This window comes from Diabrotica virgifera, chromosome 3, assembly GCF_917563875.1.
Source record: "Diabrotica virgifera virgifera chromosome 3, PGI_DIABVI_V3a".
Taxonomy (NCBI): Eukaryota; Metazoa; Arthropoda; class Insecta; order Coleoptera; family Chrysomelidae; genus Diabrotica; species Diabrotica virgifera.
In genome coordinates this window covers 232,408,580-232,431,248 of record NC_065445.1, presented here as the reverse complement: position 1 = coordinate 232,431,248, position 22,669 = coordinate 232,408,580, and the positions used below count along the sequence as shown (strand labels likewise).

General features: G+C 32.0%; 1 protein-coding gene across 1 annotated transcript; it reads left to right on the top strand.

Moving 5' to 3' along the window:
- The first annotated feature begins 402 nt into the window (after window positions 1-402).
- On the top strand, window positions 403-19,489 carry LOC126881591 (zinc finger protein 271-like). The gene is made up of 2 exons (XM_050645952.1): window positions 403-1,917; window positions 17,032-19,489. The coding sequence occupies exons 1-2, from the start codon at window positions 1,674-1,676 to the stop codon at window positions 18,768-18,770; spliced, it is 1,983 nt and encodes a 660-aa protein (XP_050501909.1). The 5' UTR covers window positions 403-1,673; the 3' UTR covers window positions 18,771-19,489.
- The last annotated feature ends 3,180 nt before the right edge of the window (window positions 19,490-22,669 follow it).

The window sequence follows — 22,669 nt, the reverse complement described above, 5'->3', positions numbered from 1 at the left end:
TTCAATTATAAATAAAAATAATTTTTAGTTTCCAAGATATAATTTTTTAAAAAGTCACTTTTTTACCTGCAAGACAACAACTTAACAAATTGTTTTCTGTGTTATCTTCATCATACAATTACTTCATCTAAAAACTTTCTGCGATATATTCGCAACAACAAAAACAAACAAAACAAAAAAAAAATAAAACAAAAGTTTAACCACCTTCACACCACAGAGTCAAGCAATCAAGTTACACAAATTTTCAAACACCTCACCTGACACTACAGCGTCTCAAGTACGATTGCGCGTAAATATAACTCCGCACGACCACGCAACTCGAAACACAAGTACGCAAACACGGTTGCGTGAAGCGTGGCTCGCAATCGTGAAATTTACGAGACTTGCTCGACCTGTAGATTCTTGTGACTGATCGTGAGAACACCGATTTTTAGAATTTCAACAAACTGCAATTGTGACGTCACTTTGACGTACTTCCTCAAGTACGTCAAGTTTGCTCAAACTGTTTGATCAAATTATTTGATGGTGAGACGCGGCCTTTATAAAAACAGCGGATATTGATACATATGAAAGGCGCCCGAATCGTAAAAATGGTCTTCGAGGGCGTCGTCCGTCGTAGCTAAGCTATTTGATTATCTGACGCCTGATACAAGTTATCTTTTGTTGTACCGACTGGTTTCATAATGTAGGATTCTGATTACTGAGGCATGTAAAAACATTTTTTAGGGGAATCGTAGCTGCATCATCTTTGTGTAAAGGTTCAAAACAATTTTTTTCCAGTTTAATTTTTTTTATGGATAGATACTTAGACAAGGAAAGAGAGAGGACGAGTAATCCTATGACCAAAAGTGAAGCCAAACTGACACCAGAGATTTTGATCATCGACGTATCTTTGGGGTATTGTTATGCATTGAGTATTTAAAATAAAAACATGAAATGTATTTAAAATGAAGAATTTGTGTACGGTAAATGTTTTATTAAGTTTCTCATATTACGTACATATGTTTCAATACATACATATGTTTTTATTACGAATTTTAGATGATGATTTACTTTATTTTTTATGAAATTTTAACCTTCAACGAACACCCACCACTGGCAACCCATTGTTATTTTTGACGTGACCGCCATGTTTCTGGTGACAAACAAACCAAAAACCGGCTTCACTTTTGGAACGTGTGTGTTAAATGAGTGTTACCCGTCCTCTCTTTTTTCCTTGTCTAAGGATAGATAGGTACTAACGAAGGCAAAAGGCGTACCGGCCCGAGGGCCGGCGGGCCAGTCCAGGCCTGGTGACACAAAACAGCTGTTTACCATTTAATTGTGAATCTGCTGATGCTTTCAGTTTCCGTTCTCGTTCCCGTTTCCGTTCTCGTTCCCGTTCCCGGTCAATTGTGCAGCCGCCTTCCAAATCACACAACACACAACACTTTTTTCTATGGCCTTAAAGTCGACAGCGACAGACAAAAGGTCAAAATCTGTCAACAAAATAAAAAATTAATAATACAAAGCAAATCAAATGCAATGGAATGTGGAGGGCTAAGGAATACGATTTTAGAGGATTAGCGGTTAATTTGGTGTATTGGGTTCCTCAAAATTTATTAATACAGTGTTTTTGGCTGTAAATATAAAACCATGATAACTCAATTTGGTAGGTAAAATCAACTTTAATTATGGAAATAGAACAAGATGCTAGTGAGAGTGAGAATGAGAAGACTTGTAAAATAGAAATAGATGAGGCATGTGATGGTCCTTTGGATGTCTTCAAAATTGAAATTACGGAAGAACCCAAGAGAGAATCCGCATACGACGCATTTGATAATCCAGATTTTAATGAGTTCCCGGTAAATCCTGAAATAGAGCAAGGTGAATATAAATTTACCCTATCTGAAGAAAAGCAAACAAGTAATGAAGAAAGTAAGTAAATTAACTGATAAGTAAAATAGCATGATAACAATTTGATTGTATTTTGAGGATGTTTATTATTAACTAAGGTGAGAGAATGGGTGATTCCATTTCTTCTTCTTAAGGTGCTGAGACTGCTTGTCGGGGCGCCCTGCAGTTCATCAACATGACTCTACCTTGTTGGTAGAGTCTACGAGATGTGCATGGTAAATTGAAGGTGTAAAAATTACAAAAAAATGATGTATGTCTTTGTACTCACTTTATAGGCCTATTTGCGCTGTATACCTCGAACGTACCCAGAGGAGTAGCCTTGATAGACCTCACAGAGGCCTATGATATGATAAACCACAGAACCCTGCTAACTATAATACTATACTTGACTATGACCTGGTATATATCATTAGATCACTGTTGTATAATAGACGCTTCTACATTGTGTTAAATGGAAAGAAGAGCAGATGGAGAACCCAAAAAAATGGCCTACCTCAAAAAAGCGTTCTGGAGCCATCACTATTTAACATCTACACCAACAACCAACCAAATGCACACTCATACTGAGAGTTTTGTTTACTCTGATGAACTTGGTATCGCTGTAAATGGGAAAACACTCACACAAGTAGAGTCGACAATGGAAGAGGCTTTAAACATCATGTTAACTTACTACAAACAAAACTCATTAAAACCAAACCCAACTAAAACCCTTTATTTCTCCCTGGTTAGATCTCATTTTGATTACTGTTCCACAATTTGGTCCCCCTATTACTTTACTCATAAACTGAAACTTGAGGCTGTCCAACACAATTTTCTGAGATATACTGCCACTAAGATGCATGCATACTACGACTATTCTGCATTAGAGCACATACTGAACTTACCTCCTCTTGAGGTACGCAGAAAACAATGAGACTTAATACTTTTATTTAAAATTATCAACGGGCTGTGTAACTGCCCCAAGCTTCTCTCCAAAATATCTCTATTTGTCCCTGGTCGTTCGACTAGGCCAGAGGTTCCCAACCAGTGTGGCGCGGCACAGTGGTGTGCCCTGAAGTCCCTGTAGGTGTGCCGCGAAATTCACATAACAATACATTATGATTATACTCATTATAGAGATTATTTACCCAAGTGTGCCGTGGCTGAACAAGATTTTAAGTTAGTGTGCCTGAAGCTAAAAAAGGTTGGGAACTGCTGGACTAAGCAGGTGCAAACCTTTTATGTTTCTTTTCATAGATTCAATTATTCTTACAACACATTTATTCCTAGAACTCTTCGATTAGCTAACTCATTAAATAACCTCGAAATTATTAATATATCAGTTTCCGCCTTTAAAAATCTTATTTCTTCCCTAACTTTTTAATACTTTCGGCCAGAGCTTTTGTATTGTGATTAGTGTTACATGACCTGTATGTATTAGATAACTCAAAACCGTTATACCTTGGAACATTTCTGAATTGATTTATGTGTTATCTTTTGTTTGTAATAATTGTCACTGACCTATGTTCAGGGCGCGAGGATATATATCCCACTGATATATATCATGATATTTATATTGTATATATCATGATATATGTCAGTATTTTATTTCGTACTAATTTTTACATAAGAAAGTTAAAAAGCGGCAAGGTTGCAACTGTGTTGACTTGCCTTCTAATAGGAATTCAAATCAATCAAGATCAACCAATTTAAATTACGAACTTTTATTACAAAAGGAGGAATATGGCTCTAGGTTCGCTTCATTTTTTGGCAAACTTATTGGACAATCGCTTTTTGGGAGAAAGACTTAGTGCCGAACAAAAAGAACAGGCTTATAAATATTTAAATTCAATCAACACAGATTTTGTTCGGTTTTATAATGGCCCTAATTTCGAAGTCTAAACCTTTTCCGTTTTTCATGTATGGTCCAAATTTTAAAAAAACATCTCCATTATTATGATGGAAGTCTGTTCCAATCACTGAATCTGGTTGGCCTGAAGAAAACATATTTCTCGAACGAATTAACCAATTACTTACAGCAGTAGCCTCAACGGCAAGCATTGAAAGGTGCTTTTCAAGCTTTGGACTTGTAATTCCAAATTACGAAATAATTTAGGAACCGAAAAGGCTGCTAAACTTGTATTCATGTTTAAATATGTAAACAATTCTTCATACCAAAAACATGACAATTTGGAATGGATTTGGCCTGAACACGAAACTGAAAGAAGGGAAAATGAAGAGGCAGAATAAGTCTTGCTTTGGCACCCAAGCTGAGGCCTTATGTTTCTCAACAGGGAAATATGCTTGTCCCGTCTGGGGTAGATCTAGACACGCCCAACAAGTCACCATGGAGTTAAATGAAACATGTAGAATAATTACTGGTTGTATGAAACCTATCCTTCTACCCCTACTGTACCGAGCAGCTGGATTCGCATCATCAGACAACCGTAGATGCGCCTCAAAATATGTGGAGAAGTTCAGACCCCAATACAAATTTGTGATGATTCTAATGTCCTTGCCATCCAGACCAGAAGTCTTGGGAATATGTAGCATTTTTTCCATTTCAAACCACTAAACTTTGAACACACAAAAAATTCTTGGGTCTCCAATTTGTCTGAAACTTGATGTACTTATAGTATGGCATTAAATCTTTTTGTGCCCAAAAGACAAGTAAGGTATCAACTTTCCCAAAGTGGTTCAATGCTGAGTTGAGAAATTTAATCATCCAAAAGAAAATAGCTCACAAAAATTACAAGAATACTGGCAATCGCTGTTATTACATAGAGTTTTCAAGGTTACGTAGTCACTGTAATATTTTATCTAAAGAATGTTTTGTGAATTACAAAAAAGACCTTGAAAATAATTTTAATACCGATCCCAGGTCATTTTGGAGATTTTTTAGTCGAAAAAATAATCTATATGATGTTCCTAATAATATGTATCTAGCTGATAAAAAAGCAGTGAATGGTGATCATATAAGTGAACTTTTTGCTGTATACTTCTCTGAAGTTTATGTTTCTTCCCTGGATGTAAGTTATCATGACACATTTAATAATTATTCATCTATAAAGTGTGATTCTTTGAGAGTGGAAGTTATTTATGACGGTTTGTCAAAACTTTCTAATAATGTAACAGCTAGACCGGATGGACTTCCCGATTTTTTCTTGAAAAACTGTGCTTACAGTCAAACTCAACCATTGTTTGTTCTATATAACTTATCATTGAAATTAGGCATTCTTCCTGATAAATGAAAAACTAGCCATTTAATTCCAATTTTTAAATCTGGCAAAAGAGAAAATATAGAAAATTACAGAGGTATATCTAAACAATCGACCATTCCTAAACTACTTGATAAGTTGATTTATAACCATATTAGTTTTACTTGTCAACAATTAATAAATAATTATCAACATGGCTTTATGCACAAGAAATCCACAACTACAAACTTACTATCTTATGAAACATCTATTATCAGAGATCTGGAAAGAAAATGTCAGGTAGATTGTGTATACACAGACTTTTCAAAAGCCTTTGATAGGATTGACCACTACTTACTGTTACATTAACTTAAGGCATATGGTTTCAGCGATCAGCTTTTAAAGTGGTTTGCTAGCTATTTAATAGGTCGCACACAAAAAGTCAAACTGGGTTCATTTATGTCAGATGAAATACAAATAAAATCTGGAGTTCCACAAGGTGCTCATTGCTTGCCCCTTCTGTTCAATCTATTTATTAACGACATAGGTGAATGTTTTAATCACTCGTAAGTACTTGCTATTTGCTGATGATTTAAAGATGTACAGATCTATCAAAGATCATGAAGATTGTAGTCTCCTTCAAAACGATCTCAATAATTTAGTTGAGAAGTGTAACAAAAACACCTCTCTTTTTAAATATTAATAAATGTCATTTCATTAGCTTCCACAAAGTTGCAAAAAAATATCAATCATCATATGTCATCGACAGTTAAGTGCTCTCTTATGTTCAAACAGTAAAGTATTTAGGAGTAATATTCGATGAAAACTTAACGTTTGTGGATCACATTAACTATGTGACAGCAAAGGCTTCGAAAGTATCGGGTTATATACTTCGCAGTTGTGCTGATCTTTCCCTTAATACAATAAAAGCTGTTTACTCATCATTGGTTATATCTGTATTAGAATTCTCCTCTATTGTCTGGTCACCATTTTATAATGTTCATGTTGTTTGTCTCGAGAGAGTTCAAAATAAGTTTTTAAGATTTGCAGAGTACAGATTGGGACATAATGTTATTGATCTAAACCACAACTATACCATCATCCGTAGTGATCTCAATTTGCACTCCTTAAAAGACAGTAGAATTATAAATGATCTAGCTTTTATTTATAAACTATTAAATAGTGAAATCAATTGCCCTGATTTATTAAAATTAATAAAATTTAATATTCTAAACCATGATCTGAGAAATAATAACTTGTTCCATGTACCTCATCATTCAACAAACTATGGTCTTAACTCACCAATAGATAGAACTTTGAGTCGCCCGAATGATTTGTACATCGATTTATTCTCTTCTTCCAGTAGGGTATTTAAAAACCGACTAAAATCAATTTTTCCGCACTTATGTTTAATGTTTAATATTATATTATCAGTAGATTTGTTAATTTTTGCCATGGACAATGCTTTTGTATTATGTAATTTATTGACTTTTTATTGTCTGTAGTTAGTTGATTAATGTCGGTTTATATTATATTATTATGTATTGTCACTGCATAACGTGGATTGTGTGTATGTTAAATTTAGTTTTATTGTAATCAGTGGCGACGCGTGACTTTTTCTTTAGTGTTACCAAAACCAGGTGCAAAAAATCTTATTTATAAAAATGAAGATATGGCTAAATGTATATATACACTCACCGGCACAAAATTCCGCCACCCAAAATTTTTGATTAAGTTTGACAATATATAACTTTATTATTTGTACTTCGATTTTAATGATTCTTGCACGAGTTTGTAGGTACATGTATTGAAGTCAATTGCTATTATTCCGGTAACAAAAATTTTTTGCTTGGATGACATTATACGGGGGTGAATGTAAACGTTGTTTTTTCTCCTAACTTTAAAAAATTCTGTGGAAAAATTGGAGGGCTGATTTTGTTTCATACTCCTTTTGTATTATCCTGGAGGTATCACTAAGGTCTTGTTTTTTTAATTATCTGAATATCTCTTTTCTTGTAAGAGCTGTAATTAAAAACACTGCTTTGAAGGTTTATTTAAATAAAAATATCAAACGCACTAAAATTAATAAAACAAAACAAATTTAACAACAAAACAATTCAATAGCGGTTATGTACACCTCTTGCAGCAACGACTGCTCGCAATCTGTTTAGCATCTAATAAAGATGTGTTTTCCTTGCCTGGGGAATAGCCCGATATTCCTCTACCAGGGCCATAACTGTACCAAATTTTCTGGAGGCCTAGGATGACGGCAAATAGTTTTTTATTCATCCCATAAATGCTCAATATGATTGAGATCTGGGCTGCATGCGGGCCATTCTAATCTTATCAATCTAACCTCAATTGTATGAGTCAATCAGTGTTTTTAATTACAAAGAATGGTACAGCTCTTACAAGAAAAAATATATTCGGATAATTCAAAAAACAAAATGTTGGTAATGCCTCCGGGAAAATATAACAGGACTATGAAACAAAATCAGCTATTCCATCTTTCCACAGAACTTTTTAAAATTAGAAAATACAGCGCTTGCTTTCACCCCTGTACAATGACATTCAAGCAAAATTTTTTGTTACCGGAATAATACCAAACAATATGAATAACCGTACCTACAAACTGGTGTAAGAATCTTGAAAATCGGAGCACAAATAATAAAGTTATAAATTGTCAAACTTAATCAAAAATTTTGGGTGGCGGAATTTTGTGCCGGTGAGTGTAGCTTCAATAATATCATTTTGTATATCACTTTAAACTCTCGAAAAAACATATGTTTCTACATGTTGACAAAATTTTTGATCTTTTTTGGCAATTAATGTTAACAATTCCCTGTAATTGCCTGGATTGTCAGAGTCGTCGCACTCAAAATGACCACGAAACGCTAGTTCTTGTTTGGCCCAAAAACATACAGTAACTATTATAAGTGTGCTAAGGATATACCTATCTATTTTTTTAACAAACTCATTATGTTTAGTAGCAATATTTGCTTTAAAAGCTTGGTTAAGAGAACTTTTGATTTCTGTTTTGCCAAACTGAATCAAATTGGGTATACATCTTATATGTAGGTAACGGAGAAATTGCATGTCTCCTTTTTAAAAATCTAACACTATTTAAATCGTGAACCTGGTCCACCCATTTTTCTGTAGATATCAGAAGACATGGCCAACAATACAGTATATTTTTCTTGCAACCATAATATAACCAAGGATTTTCACTGTACCAACTAAATTTAAAATATCGAACTACTTTTGTTGATTCCTTTTTTAAATTGTTTAAAATAGGTCTTTCATTTTTAATCTCATTTTTTTCTTCAAAATTATACGAGGAGAATTTTTCAAGTAGTTGGTCGATTAAGAAGCGACACTCATCCATGGTTAACTGCACGCATACTTTTTATAGGTACTGTCACCAATTTTAAATTTGGTAACAGCGCTACTGATACACAGCGCGCTTATGCCGTCGCTTCTTCAAAATTTTCAGTCACTAGCCGGTCCCGAGCGCCAGCGTGGGTATATAACCATTGTAACCAGAAATGAGTCTGGTAACAGAGTATAATAAAGTGCAACTAAGTCACATAAACTCGCCAATATTTTCGTGTCTACGGGTAGTTGTCTATTTACTGAGGTAGGTACTATTACCACATAATATAATAATATATTTCTATTGGTAAAAATATTGGTAAATAGAATTATTCATCGTCATAATAGTTATTTTCATAACAAGTGCAGAAAGTCATTCTTTTCCGCACGCAACTGCAGTTTGCCGAACGACGCGAAGCGGGAGTTCGGCAAGCAGTCGAGTGCGGAAAAGAGACTTTCTGCAAGAGTTAGGAACAATATTTTTTCTAAGAGTCTTTAAACAATTACCAAATATTAATCAATTGGTTTAATTAATATGAAAATACATACAAAATTAATTCTTTGACAAGGTTGTCAAAACCAAACTTTCAATATAATTAGTTAGCATGACGACGATCTTGGTTTCCATGACGATGATTCAAAACGACTGTTATTGTCTACCGATTTGACTTTCGAATATTATGTCAAAATAATTTTATTTCATCGAATTTTCGCGTTAATTTCATTAAAACAGGAACACAATAAGATATATTTGAAATAAATTAGTAAATAATATCTAAATATTAGTTTATTGCATGTATTATAATTACTTTAAGGCCATATTAACATATCTAAATTAACACGCGTGCGGAAAAGTAAAAACCGCGTGCGGAAAAGTAACACGCGTGCGGAAAAGTGAAACTTTCTAAACTAAAATGCGTGCGAGAAAGTAGACATAGTAAAAAGAGAAAAATCAAAGAAGCGGCTCTAATTATGCTAAATGAAACCAATTGTGTCGCAAATTCCTCGGTAGAATGCAGTAGGATGTGGTTACCCATACTGAAAGAGGAAGTCAATAGAAAGAAAATACCAAGATTAGTAAGTCAATAATATCGAGCTAGTACATATTTTATATTTTAGTATTACTTATATATCTAATATTATTAATATTATTTATAATTTAAACATGTTACAAGTCAGAATTTGGTATTATTTTTTGAGAGTAAATTAATGTAAGACCAAATACTTACGATGTCGGGATAGTATCACAGGGTTTTTCCTGGTTTTCCCTTGTGATTTACTATGAAGTCTCTAACGCGAGAATTTTACTGTCGTTGCATTTGGTTGTCTTTTTAAAGACATATCACATGCTATAATTTTTTATGACGGATATTCTTGAGTTGGGGTTAATTTCATGTAATCGAATGAACTATCTTTCAGTAAGTCGTCCCAGGAACGCAACTCATAAATATTGGCAATATCATTTTAAAGTCTTCTACTTTAAAATGTATAATATATGTCTGAATTGCCAATATAAATGAGTGAGATTAAATAAATTATTAGAAGAATTTTTTTGCTTAGCAACAACACTTTAGTTTATTTTAGTAATATTTTGTATTTTGACAACGGCACCCGATTTGGGCGTCGAAACGTTAATAAAATTATTTTTTTCATTTTAATTGTGGCTTATTTCCCATATAAATAATTAATCATAAAAATGCCACAAGGAAATAGCTTCAGAACAACAGTAGACATTTTTGCACGCTCGTAGAAAAAATATTTATTTGCAAGATTTTTAACTGTTACCAATGGTAACAGTGGTTACATGGACGCTTCGCCAGTGATTGTAATGTACTTACTACAGCTTTATGCTGTCACACTTTCATTTAATTTTATTTTTTGTTTGTTTTTTTTTACTGTTTTTTATTTCTGGACTTTACTACTACTACTTTTACTTCTACTTATTGTTTATATATGTATATTTTTTATGAAATTGGGGAAACCAGTAAATAAATAAATAAAATAAAATAAAACTTATAGCTACTATGTAATGTAAAAATAATGCATTGAAGCCCGAACAGTTTTTTCTTAGAATCTCAAAATATGATTCTTAGCAATTGTACAGTGAGTTGGTATTTATTCAACACGTTGACGGACAACAACGTCTATAGATGTCTAATTTCCATTAATGTAGCTTATACATTTGACGCAGTGTCCGTCAATGTGTTAAATAAATTTGTATATTGGATCATAAAGAATCAATTGAAAAATTAATGTTTTAACAGGAAGGAACTCAAAAATATCATTATGAGGCATTATAACAAGTTATTTTAATGTTTTTGATCAAATATTAGTATAGAAAATGTTAAAGCGCCGTTTTTTTTTTCATTTTCCTCAATTCCCAACATACATATAGGTACAGTCGGAAAAATGAAAGAATACCCATGAACGAACATATAAAACACGCTGTATTTTCCTGTCACTGTGTCACAAAGAAAATTGCCCAGCGCAAGTACATGTAATAATAATTATTACATGTACTTGCGCTGGCCAATTGTTTTTGTGACACGCTGACAGAAAAATACAGCGTGTTTTATATGTTTGTTCATGGGTATTCTTTCATTTTTCCTACTGTATGTACTTTGATTTAGCTGAAAATTTTCCCTTAGATATTATATTCAAAATATTACGTCTTAACAATTAATTAAAATACTGTTTCAAACTACTTCAAAAGCGAGCTTGAGCATGACGTCACCATCCATGATGTTTACCACTGTTCTCGTTTGGCTAGTGCCAGACAAGCACTATACAGACAATATTTTGAAATTTTAAAGATTTTCATTCATTTAAAATACCTATTATCTTTAGATTATGGAAATAAAATTTTAAAACATATCTCAAATGCCAAATTGAATTTATAAAGTTGGAACAAAGTTAAATACCTATACCATATTTCTTTAAAACAAAGTAAGTACATGCACTACAAATACAAGATACAATAGAGCGTCGATTATCCGAACGTCGATCAATCGAACGACCGGTTATCCGAACTTCCGACTCCCGCGCCCCGCACTCGAGTATTGAGCAAGCGTTAGTAATTATCGCTTAAAATATCTTCAATTTTCTTCAATTGTGTATCCAAAAATATGTTGTTGCAAAGACTGCACTTTTTTGTTTAATTGCTATTTGTCATTATTTATCAAGGTATAAACAAATATAGTTATATAAATATGGTTTTTATTCACTTGTGGATAAATATGTATGACAATCTCAATATATGTAGTTTGATTATCCGAACAAATCGGTTTTCCGAACGCCCATGTCCCCCAATTAGTTCTGATAATCGACGCTCTACTGTACTACTAAAAAATTACATACTTATAAAAAGAAAAGATGTATTAAAATATATAAATATGTATTTATTTTAAAATTTGAATTTCATTCTCTCATAAAGAAATAATAGTAATTTATATACCAAGTCAGTAAAATGACACTTTATATCGAATTAGTGTGATATTAGGAGCAGAGCGAGCGATGCGAGTAACAGAGAGTTTGATAAATAGACGTGGTGCATACAAAATTTTATTTCCAACCGTAAAATATTAATTTTAACACTTACTTACAATTTAGGAATTTTTTAAATTGTAGACTAAATACGAGTTTCATATCACTGTGATGACAGATGACTTTTACATGCTGCATACGGGTTATATTACCCGTATGCATGCCATTAGTGAATATAAAATTCTTAATTGTATTTCAAAAACTGCGCAATAACTATCTCTTAAAACCCACCAAATTTCATTTGTATATCTCAACCGGTTTTTATTATATTCTAATTTTAAAAAATAGGTAAAATGCGTATTTCAAAGATCTTGAAAATGAATGCATTAAAACTTTTTTCCAACCATTTCCAAAAAAGTTATGAAACAGCAAAGTAAACACATACGATTACTACGTTGTTTATAATTTTTTAAATTCTTTCAAAGCTTAAAAGTGAGTTTAAAGTACAAGCTAATTACTTACAAAAAATATCGGTTATTAGTTTAATAGTTATAATTATTTTAATTAAAGATTATAAATATATTTTTTTGTAATTTACACGCGCGAAAGTAGGCTAATACAGTACCGTAGCTATGTTATTATGTATTATACCCGTTCACATTCACAACTCGCGCGAGTTTAATGCGTGTCAGTCTCGTCTGTATCGAGCCTACTTTCGCGCTAAAAATTACAAAAAAAAAACATTTTTAATCTTTGATTAAAATATAACCATTGAACTAATGTTTGTTATTTTTTGAGAGTAATTAGATTGTACAATAAACTCACTTTTAAGCTTTGAAACAATTAAAACAAATTATAAACAACGAAGTAATCGTATGTTTACTTTTCTGTTTCATAACTTTTTTGCAAATGGTTGGAAATTTTTTTTAAAACATTCATTTTCAAGACCATTGAAATGCGCATTTTAAGTATTTTTTAAAATTATAATATAATAAACAATTTCTGAGAAATGTTAATTTGTTTATAACTATTTTTTTAAACATTTAAAGATTATGCAAAAAAATGAAAAATTTATATTTTGTCTACAAAATATTAAATAGGCATCACATCTTTAAAATCTTTCTCACTTTGATCAATGTCTCATGATTATTTTGGTTGTTATTGCGACTGTAAATTGTTAAGTAACAATTGAATTGTTGCTAAAATATTCGTTTAATTTTCACCGGCTTCTGCAGTTATAATCTATACCAAGAAAGCTTTTATTTTACCAAGTTATTTAATTGTTGATAAATAATTACTTGCCCAAAAAAATTATTTGAAAATTTTAGATTTTGTTGGGAAAACCCACATTGTCCGAGGAAAATTTTCCTCGGAGCAAATCAGGAAAAACATTCCTGTATGTAGAGCTAAATTGGGGCGAATTTTTAATTTCAGTGTTTTTGGTAAGTTAAAATCTTCGGAGTTATAGACCAATAATTGAAAAAAAAAACACGATTTGGGGGTGCCATTTTGTTAATAAAAAAAGTAGCACACTATCTGCGGACTTTGCATACCTATATTATTAATATATAGGATCCTAATATTCGACTTCAGCAATAAAATTGCTGATAAATAACCTTTCTTTGTACTTTACTAATTAGACCAGCGTATTATAACTATTTTTTTTTCAAAATTTAAAGATTATGCAAATAACGAAAAATTTATATTTTGTCGATAAAATATTAAATAAGCATCTCATCTTTATAAGTTTGATCAATGTATCATGATTATTTTCGTTATTATTGCGATCGTAAATTGTTAATTAACAATTGAATTGTTGCTAAAATATTCATTTAATTTTCACCGGCTTCTGGAACTACAATCTATACCAAGAAAGCTTTGATGTCACTAAGTTATTTAATTATTAATTAATAATTACTTACCTAAAACTTTATTTGAAAATTAGAGATTTTGTTGGGAAAACCCGCATTTTCCGAGGAAAGTTTTCGTCGGAGCAAATCGGGAAAAACATACCTCTATGCAGAATTTAATTGCGGTGAATTTTTATTTGGGTGTTTTTGTTATAAAGTTAAAATCTTCGGAGTTATAGAGCAATAATTGAAAAAATGCGATTTGTCAGCGCCATTTTGTTTATAAAAAAAGTAGCACACTGTCTGCGGACTTTGCATACCTTTATTATTAATATATAGGATCTTATAATTCGATTCCAGGAATAAAATTGCTGGTAAATAACTTTTCCATGAATTTTGCTAATTAGCCCAGAGTAATCTTATATACAAGGTGTCCCAAAAGTAGTGGAACGGTCGAATATTTCGCGAACTAAACATCGGATCGAAAAACTGAAAAATACGTGTTCAATCATTTTCAAAAATCTATCCAGTGACACCAAACGCCAATCCCCACTACACCCCCTGGAGGTGGGGTGGGGGGTAACTTTAAAATCTTAAATGGAAAGCCCCAGTTTTTCTTGCAGATTTTAATTAGTTACGTAAAAGTAGGCAACTTTTATTCAAGGCATTTTTTCAAATTGTGGATAGATGGCGCTATAATTGGAAAAAAAAACGATTTATGCTGATACTATAGGTAAATTATAGAAACGGTCTAATATCTCGAGAAATACACTTCCAAATGAGAAACTAAAAAACAAATTTTTAATCTTTTTCGAAAACCTTTCTCGAATAACACTAAACGTGACCCTCCAACCCACCCCCCGGGATGGGGTGGGTGGTAACTTTAAAATCTTAAATGGCAACCCCCACTTTTTATTACAGATTCGGATCCGTCACGAAAAATTAAGCAACATTTATTCGAAACATTTTTTAGAATTGTTAATAGAAAATGGAAAATTTAATTGGAAAAATACTATTTATTAGCGTCATCTATCAGAAATTTTAAAAAATGTTTCGAATAAATGTTGCTTAATTTTTTATGGCGAATCCGAATCTGCAATAAAAAGTGGAGGTTGCTATTTAAGATTTTAAGGTTACCCCCCACCCCACCTCCAGGGGGTGGGTTGGAGGGTCATGTTTGGTGTTATTCGATAGGTTTTCGAAAAAGATTAAAAATCTGTTTTTGGTTTCTCATTTGAAAGTGTATTTCGTGAGATATTAGACCGTTTCTATAATTTACCTATAGTATCAGGATAAATCGTTTTTCCCAATTATAGCGCCATCTATCCACAACTCGAAAAAATGTCTTGAATAAAAGTTGCCTACTTTTACGTAACGAATCCAAATTTGCAAGAAAAACTGGGGGTTTCCATTTGAGATTTTAAAGTTACCCCCACCCCACCTCCAGGGGGTGTAGTGGGGATTGGTGTTTGGTGTCATTGGATAGATTTTTGAAAATGATTGAACGCGTATTTTTCAGTTTTTGGATCCGATGTTTAGTTCGTGAAATATTCGACCGTTCCACTACTTTTGGGACACCCTATATATAAAAATCAATTGCTGTTCGATAGTCTCGCTAAAACTCGAGAATGGCTGGACCGATTTGGCTAATTTTGATGTTGAATTATTTGTGGAAGTTCAGGGAAGGTTTATACGGTTTTATAGTCATTTTAGTAGCCACCAAAAATTTTACATCTATATGTATAAAATGCTCTTTTTACAGTGTTTGTTGCCATACTCCTCCGAAACGACTTGACCGATTTTTATGAAATTTGGCAGGTATATTCGACCGGACTGGGAGTAGGTTTTTATCTATATTTCATAAACGTACGTAATAAGGGGGTTACCCATGACGCCATATAACTCTCATAATAAGGACGTGAAAAATACGAAATTAAGTAAATAGACTCCTTGCTGAATTCCGAACAGAACCGTACTAAAATGTTTTCTCTAGCGCAATCCGTGTCCGAATTACAATATCTTACGCCGTAGAAATATACTGAGGATAGAAGAAGAACGAGCAACAAATTTCATCGAAGAAGAGTGCAACTGTTTAACTTTTGGACTTAAATTGGGCAAAATATGAATTTTTTAATCTTTCGAAATTTTAAAAATATCTCTAAACCGAACTTTTGTGACGAACGGCAAGCAGGAGAAAAGTTCTGAGCACACGATAAGAACAAGCAGCAAATTATAAAATTTTATTTAATTTTGTTTAATTTAATTTAATTTAAAGTATTTTATTTATTTTCGTTTATTTTATTTTGTTTCATCTTATTTAATTTTATTATTTTTTAAATTTATTTATTATTTTTATTTATTTTTATTCAATTTTATGAAATTTTATTTCATTTTATTTAATGATATTTAATTTTATTTTGATTAATCAACACCTATATAGTTGGACAACCCCGAACTCAATTATAAATACAGTGTTGTTTTGAATGTAGATAAAATAAAGCTGTTGTATTTATTATAAGATAAACAAATTTAAGATTGTAGCTGTTGCACTACAAACTTTATTTTGTTACTTTTAACTAAACTTTATTATTTCAAACATCATGTGTAATTAATTAAAAATAATAATAAAACCTCATTCACGTCGAGCATTTTTAGTTTATTAATTACGAATTCCTTTGTTTATTTAAAGTTTATTGTATACAAAAGTTTGTTTTTATCTATTGAGTCAGTACGAAGTCTACCGGGTCAGCTAGTAATAAATATATTTACTAAAAACATTAATATATATATTCTTTTCACACTTTCATTGCACTGATACATACATAACTTGAAAGATTTAGCAAATAATATAGGTGGAGAGTAGATATAATATTCTTCGGATTTAGCAACGAACTCCATACTGTCTGTGTGCATATGCGCCCACGATAATAAAAATTCACTCCCAATCGCGCCTAAAGAAGTATAACTTTAAAAACACAGTTCGGATGGTACATCCGGTATAAAATGAAAATTTACCTGCCTAGCAATAATATTACTACAGCGATATTGTTAAAGAATAAAGCTATAACATATTTAAAAAAACACTTAAATCTGACCACAGGTTTAGGCAATTGGAGACATCAAAAACGGCCCATTTTTAAGATGGTGCCTTAATTTCTTGGAGTAGTGTAGTATTTTACTTTATTTATTTATTCTTTTGTTTCTGCAAAAATTTTTCATTTCAGTAAAATGTTTATATTCGGATTTTATTTTAGGTTATCCCCAGGAGGAGGACAAAATGAAAATGGAGGAAGCTTTACGTTCACCTCATCAGGAAAAATATGACGGTCAACAAATCAAAGGAAAAATATTAAATAAAAATAGGAAAGTTGGGATTGGGCAAATACCTTACAAATGTGAAATTTGTTTTAAGCAATTTACTTTTGCAAGTACATTAAAACAACACTTACGAACACATACTGGAGAAAAGCCTTACAAGTGTGAAATTTGTTCTAAGCATTTCACTACAGCAAGGAGTTTGAAAGAACATTTGAGAGTGCACACTGGAGAAAAGCCTTATAAGTGTGAAATTTGTTTTAAGAAATTTCGTGAAGCAGGACATCTGAAACGACACTTACGAACACACACTGGAGAAAAGCCTCACAAGTGTGAAATTTGTTTTAAGCAGTTTAATCAAGCAGGTAATTTGAAAACTCACTTAAGATTGCACACTGGAGAAACACCTTATAAGTGTGAAATTTGTTTTAAGCAGTTTATTACATCAACACATTTGAAACTACACTTACGAACACACACTGGAGAAAAGCCTCACAAGTGTGAAATTTGTTTTAAGCAATTTAGTCAATCAAATGATTTAAAAAGACATTTGAAAGTCCACACTAGAGAAACACTGTACAGGTGTAAAATTTGTTTTAAGCGATTTAGTGCAGCAGCAAGTTTGAAACGACACTTACGAACACATACTGGAGAAAAGCCGTACAAGTGTGAAATTTGTTCTAACCATTTCACTACAGCAAGGAGTTTGAAAGAACATTTGAGAGTGCACACTGGACAAAAGCCTTATAAGTGTGAAATTTGTTTTAAGCAGTTTACGACAACCGGTGAATTGAAATCACATTTCAGAAGGCACACTGGAGAGAAGCCTTACAATTGTGAAATTTGTTCTAAGCAATTTTGTCATGTGCAAGCTTTGAAAACGCATTTAAGGGTACACACTGGAGAAAAGCCTTATGAGTGTGAAATTTGTTTTAAGCAGTTTAATCAAGCAGGTAATTTGAAAACTCACTTAAGATTGCACACTGGAGAAACACCTTACAAGTGTGAAATTTGTTTTAAGCAGTTTAATCAAGCAGGCAGTTTGAAAACTCACTTAAGATTGCACACTGGAGAAACACCGTACAAGTGTGAAATTTGTTTTAAGCAATTTAGTGCAGCAGGAAGTTTGAAAACTCACTTAAGATTGCACACTGGAGAAACACCGTACAAGTGTGAAATTTGTTCTAAGCATTTCACTACAGCAAGGAGTTTGAAAGAACATTTGAGAGTGCACACTGGAGAAAAGCCTTATAAGTGTGAAATTTGTTTTAAGCAATTTAGTAAAGCAGGAAATTTGAACCTACACTTACGAACACATACTGGAGAAAAGCCTTATAAGTGTGAAATTTGTTTTAAGCAATTTACTACAACAAGTAATTTGAAAGAACATTTGAGAGTGCACACTGGAGAAAAGCCTCACAAGTGTGAAATTTGTTTTAAGCAGTTTATTACATCAAAACAATTGAAACTACACGTACGAACACACACTGGAGAGAAGCCTTACAAGTGTGAAATTTGTTTTAAGCAGTTTAATCAAGCAGGTAATTTGAAAACTCACTTAAGATTGCATACTGGAGAAACACCTTACAAGTGTGAATTTTGTTTTAAGCAATTTAATCAAGCAGGTAACTTGAGAGCACATTTGAGAACACACTGTAGAAACCCCTTAGAAGTGTGAAATTTTGTTTCACAGTTTTCTCAAACAAGTCATTTGAGAACATGATACTATGACAAGAAGATAAATCGACGCGCATGATGGTCTTGCATCCCTATCGCTCACTGTGATGTAAACCAGAGACAACTTTCCTGGCGCCAAGTTGAATTCTTTATTTGTGTTCATGTTCATTCGTGTTAATACAATAGTTATCTCTCACGTGTTGCTTCAAAACGTATTGAATGAGATTTTTGTTTATTCGTTTATGTAGTAAAAACTTTTATATTATATAGTTATATAATTTTTGTGGTGAATACGTTAGAGACAAACGCATACGTAAAGTGCGAGACAAATTTAATGTAGATACCGAGAGAATATGCTCAAAACATTTTACAGAAGCTGACTATTGTTTAAAAGGAAAACTATTGGGATTACCTGACAACAAGTGGAAGTTAAGAAATGATGCAATACCTTCTCTTCATTTAATAAAGACCCCAAGTGCTAAAACATCGATTGAAAATACACGCAAAAGAAGAATAAAGATAAGAAATGTATTAAAAAACATGTAAGTATTTTGATTTTATACACAATTTAACGAAAGACAAAATGTTTCTATAGATACTAATGGCCATTTTAATAGAACTCCGAATTCGAAGTAACACTTTATTTTTGATAGCTCCATAAATAACTCATTTTGGATGTATTTTTTACTACATATATGGTAATAAAATGTGTTCTTTGTATATTTAACTTTTATTACAGAGAAAACAAATGAACTACAACCTGAAATGTCAAATGTGTTAGATCAGATTGCAAAACAATCAGTAGAAGAAACTTGCGACACATAATTTAAGGATATCGCTACTCAAACTGTAATGTAAGAGAAAAAACCTATTTTTAAAATGTACAAATTTACATAATACATATTTGTTATGATCTATTTAAGAATGATTTAATTTCAGTGAAAACGACATAGTCAAAAAAGCCATGGAACAAATAAAGAATTTGCAAACTGAAAATAAAAAATTGGATGAGGAATTGAAGGAGGAAAAAAGTACAGTTGAAAGAATTTTTACTAAAGGGCAGTTAAAAAAATTAAAAACTAAAAACAAATTAAGTGGTCAATTGAAGATATTGCTTCAGCAATTTCTTTGCGCGCTGCAGGGGCAAGGTCCTGTCGTTTATTAAGAAAAAGAGGCTACCCCCTTCCAGCTTTAGGAATGTTAAGACGATGGGATTCCGGATGATAAATCGTTTACTTGGGTAAACCACGTTTCTGAGGGTGGTTTACTAAAACCACCCCTGGAATTTGTAACTAAATGTAGTGAACTGGAACTTATTTTTCGTACTTATAATCGCAGTACATTAAAAATTAGTAAACATTATCTGAAAAACCTATTAGAAGCCGCAAAACAAGTAAATCTCAGTGACGACGTAAAATTACTTTTTTTAGATGTAAAATGTATTTTAAAATAAGGGCGCTAAATAAAATATTAAAGATAATTATAATATCCGCAAGAGAAAAAATCATAAAATTGTCAAATAATATCATAAATAAATAAATAATAATAAATAATATTCATAAAGTCTGAAGTATGACACGCTTTTCTTTTATTTTTCAAATTATTTACGTTTTGCCGGCTTTGTATAATATTTAATTTATGTCTTACAGCTTTATTTATTTTGTTTGTAATGTACATAATCAGTTCTATAATTAATTTTACAAATTATTTATGCATTTTCAAACCACGTATTCACATGATGTAACCAGTTATGAATTGTTAGTGCAACATATGGCATCAAGGGCCACTCACCGTTAACAGTTCAAGTTTCAAGTTATTCATTTATAGTAATGAAACAGCGTTGCCAAATGATTCATCGTCAAAATAAGATACACACAAGTTCCCTAGTTTAGTCTCGCAGTGACGTCATGCGCCAGTCGATTGAATTTGGAATTGCAAGTGTGCATATCTTCCTGTCATAGTATCATGATTTGAGAACACACATATTCTTAACGTGCCCATCAAGTCACCTTGACGTTGGCGATTAACATGGCGAAACTGTCTCTGTCTCGAGCTGTTCTAAATAGTTGCTCTGCTTTCTGTCTTCCTGTCCACTCCCTGATATTCTTCAACTCAGTATAATGTCTATAAGTCATTACTGGAGAATGTCCAACATAAATTTCTATGATATTATAAAATCATGTTTAATCTGAATATGATTTCTGACCACCACTATTCTCATATTTTAAAGTATCTTTTTTTTGTTTTGATTTTGGCCTTGGTTTAAAACCTTTAGCCTCGTAATTACATTTAAAGTATCTTAAACTGTATACATTAGAAAAAAGAAGAACCATGTTTGATATTTGCTTTGTTTTTAAACTACTGAATGGAATTATATCATGTCCAGAAATTCTTTCACAAATCAAATTTGCTGTTCCCTCAGAGAATGCTACGACAAAATAATTTATTTTTTATTGAATTTCATGCAACAAATTATGGTAGACACTCATTCATGGATCGATCCCTAGAGTTTTTGAATAGAGAAGATAGATTGGATGGTGGGTGGATGTGTTTAATAACTCTTTGCAGTCATTTAAGAGAGCTCTTTTGGAAATATTTTAATGTTATATTGCTATTATGTACCATTTACTAGTGATGTTGATTATAGTTACTTTTGAGTATTCGTTACAATCGTTACTTTTGTATTTGAGTACCGGTAATCATATCGAGAATCGGTATTTCTCAGTAGGTAGGTATTTTGTATTGGTATAGATATAGATCTAGATAAAAATATAGGGTTCTCGCATTCGATATTTGTTAATGACATACATTACGTATTTTACGTATACCATTATACCTCCCTCTGTTTCATTTTCTATCTTCTCCTCACCCTCACATCTTTAAAACGCTTCACACCGATAACGATATTCGATAACACTCGTAAAATACCGGTCCCGTCCGTTACTCGCTGCGATACGATTGGTAGAAAGTAATCAAGTGAACTGGTTGTAGATACAATAGTCGTTACTCGCTCTGATACGATTGGTACGAAATAACGAAGTACTCGGAGTAATCAAAGTAACGATTTGCCTCTCTGTATAGTAATCGTTACTTTCGGTATTCGTAAGTAACGAGTACTTTGTAACGAATAGATACTTTATCAACATCTCTACAGTTTACTAGTGTATAACTTATGTATCTAATGTATTTATTATTTAAGCAACCTTGGAGTTTTTGTTAATTTTGTAATATGTATGTGTGAGTATATACAGTGCTTTTCAGATAAATCTATCCACCTTAAATAACTTTGAATCACTGATTTTTAGAAAAAATACTCAAAAACACTTTAAATAATACTTAAGAGGGAGACATTATGCCATATTTAAGCTTGCCGTGAAAGGCACGATATCACCCCTCGTATCATCCCTTGATTTTGTTTAATTACTTCCACTTTCTTTTATTTTATATTTGTATTCTCCTCCTTGTACTGATTTCAAAAATGTGTAACACATGATTCTTAAAGTGATTAGTTTATGAGAAAAATATCTACAAAAACAAAAAAACTGGATTGAAAAAAAATATTTTTTTAAAATTTTATTATATACAAACATTTAGAATGAAAATTTCACTACCAAACATTTTAACAATATTTATTCAAAATGACTTTTGAAATTTTGAATAATTATTGTTAAAATTTTTGGTAGGTAGTGAAATGTTTATTCTAAATGTTATAAAATTGTTAAAAAATAATTTTTATTCAATCCAGTTTTCTTGCTTTTGTATTTATTTTTCTCATAAACTAATCACTTCAAGCATCAAGTGTTATACAGTTTTGAAATCAGTACAAAGAAGAAAGTCCAAATATCAAATAAAAAAGGTGGAAGTAATTTTTAAAAAATTAAGGGATGATACCGGGGGTGA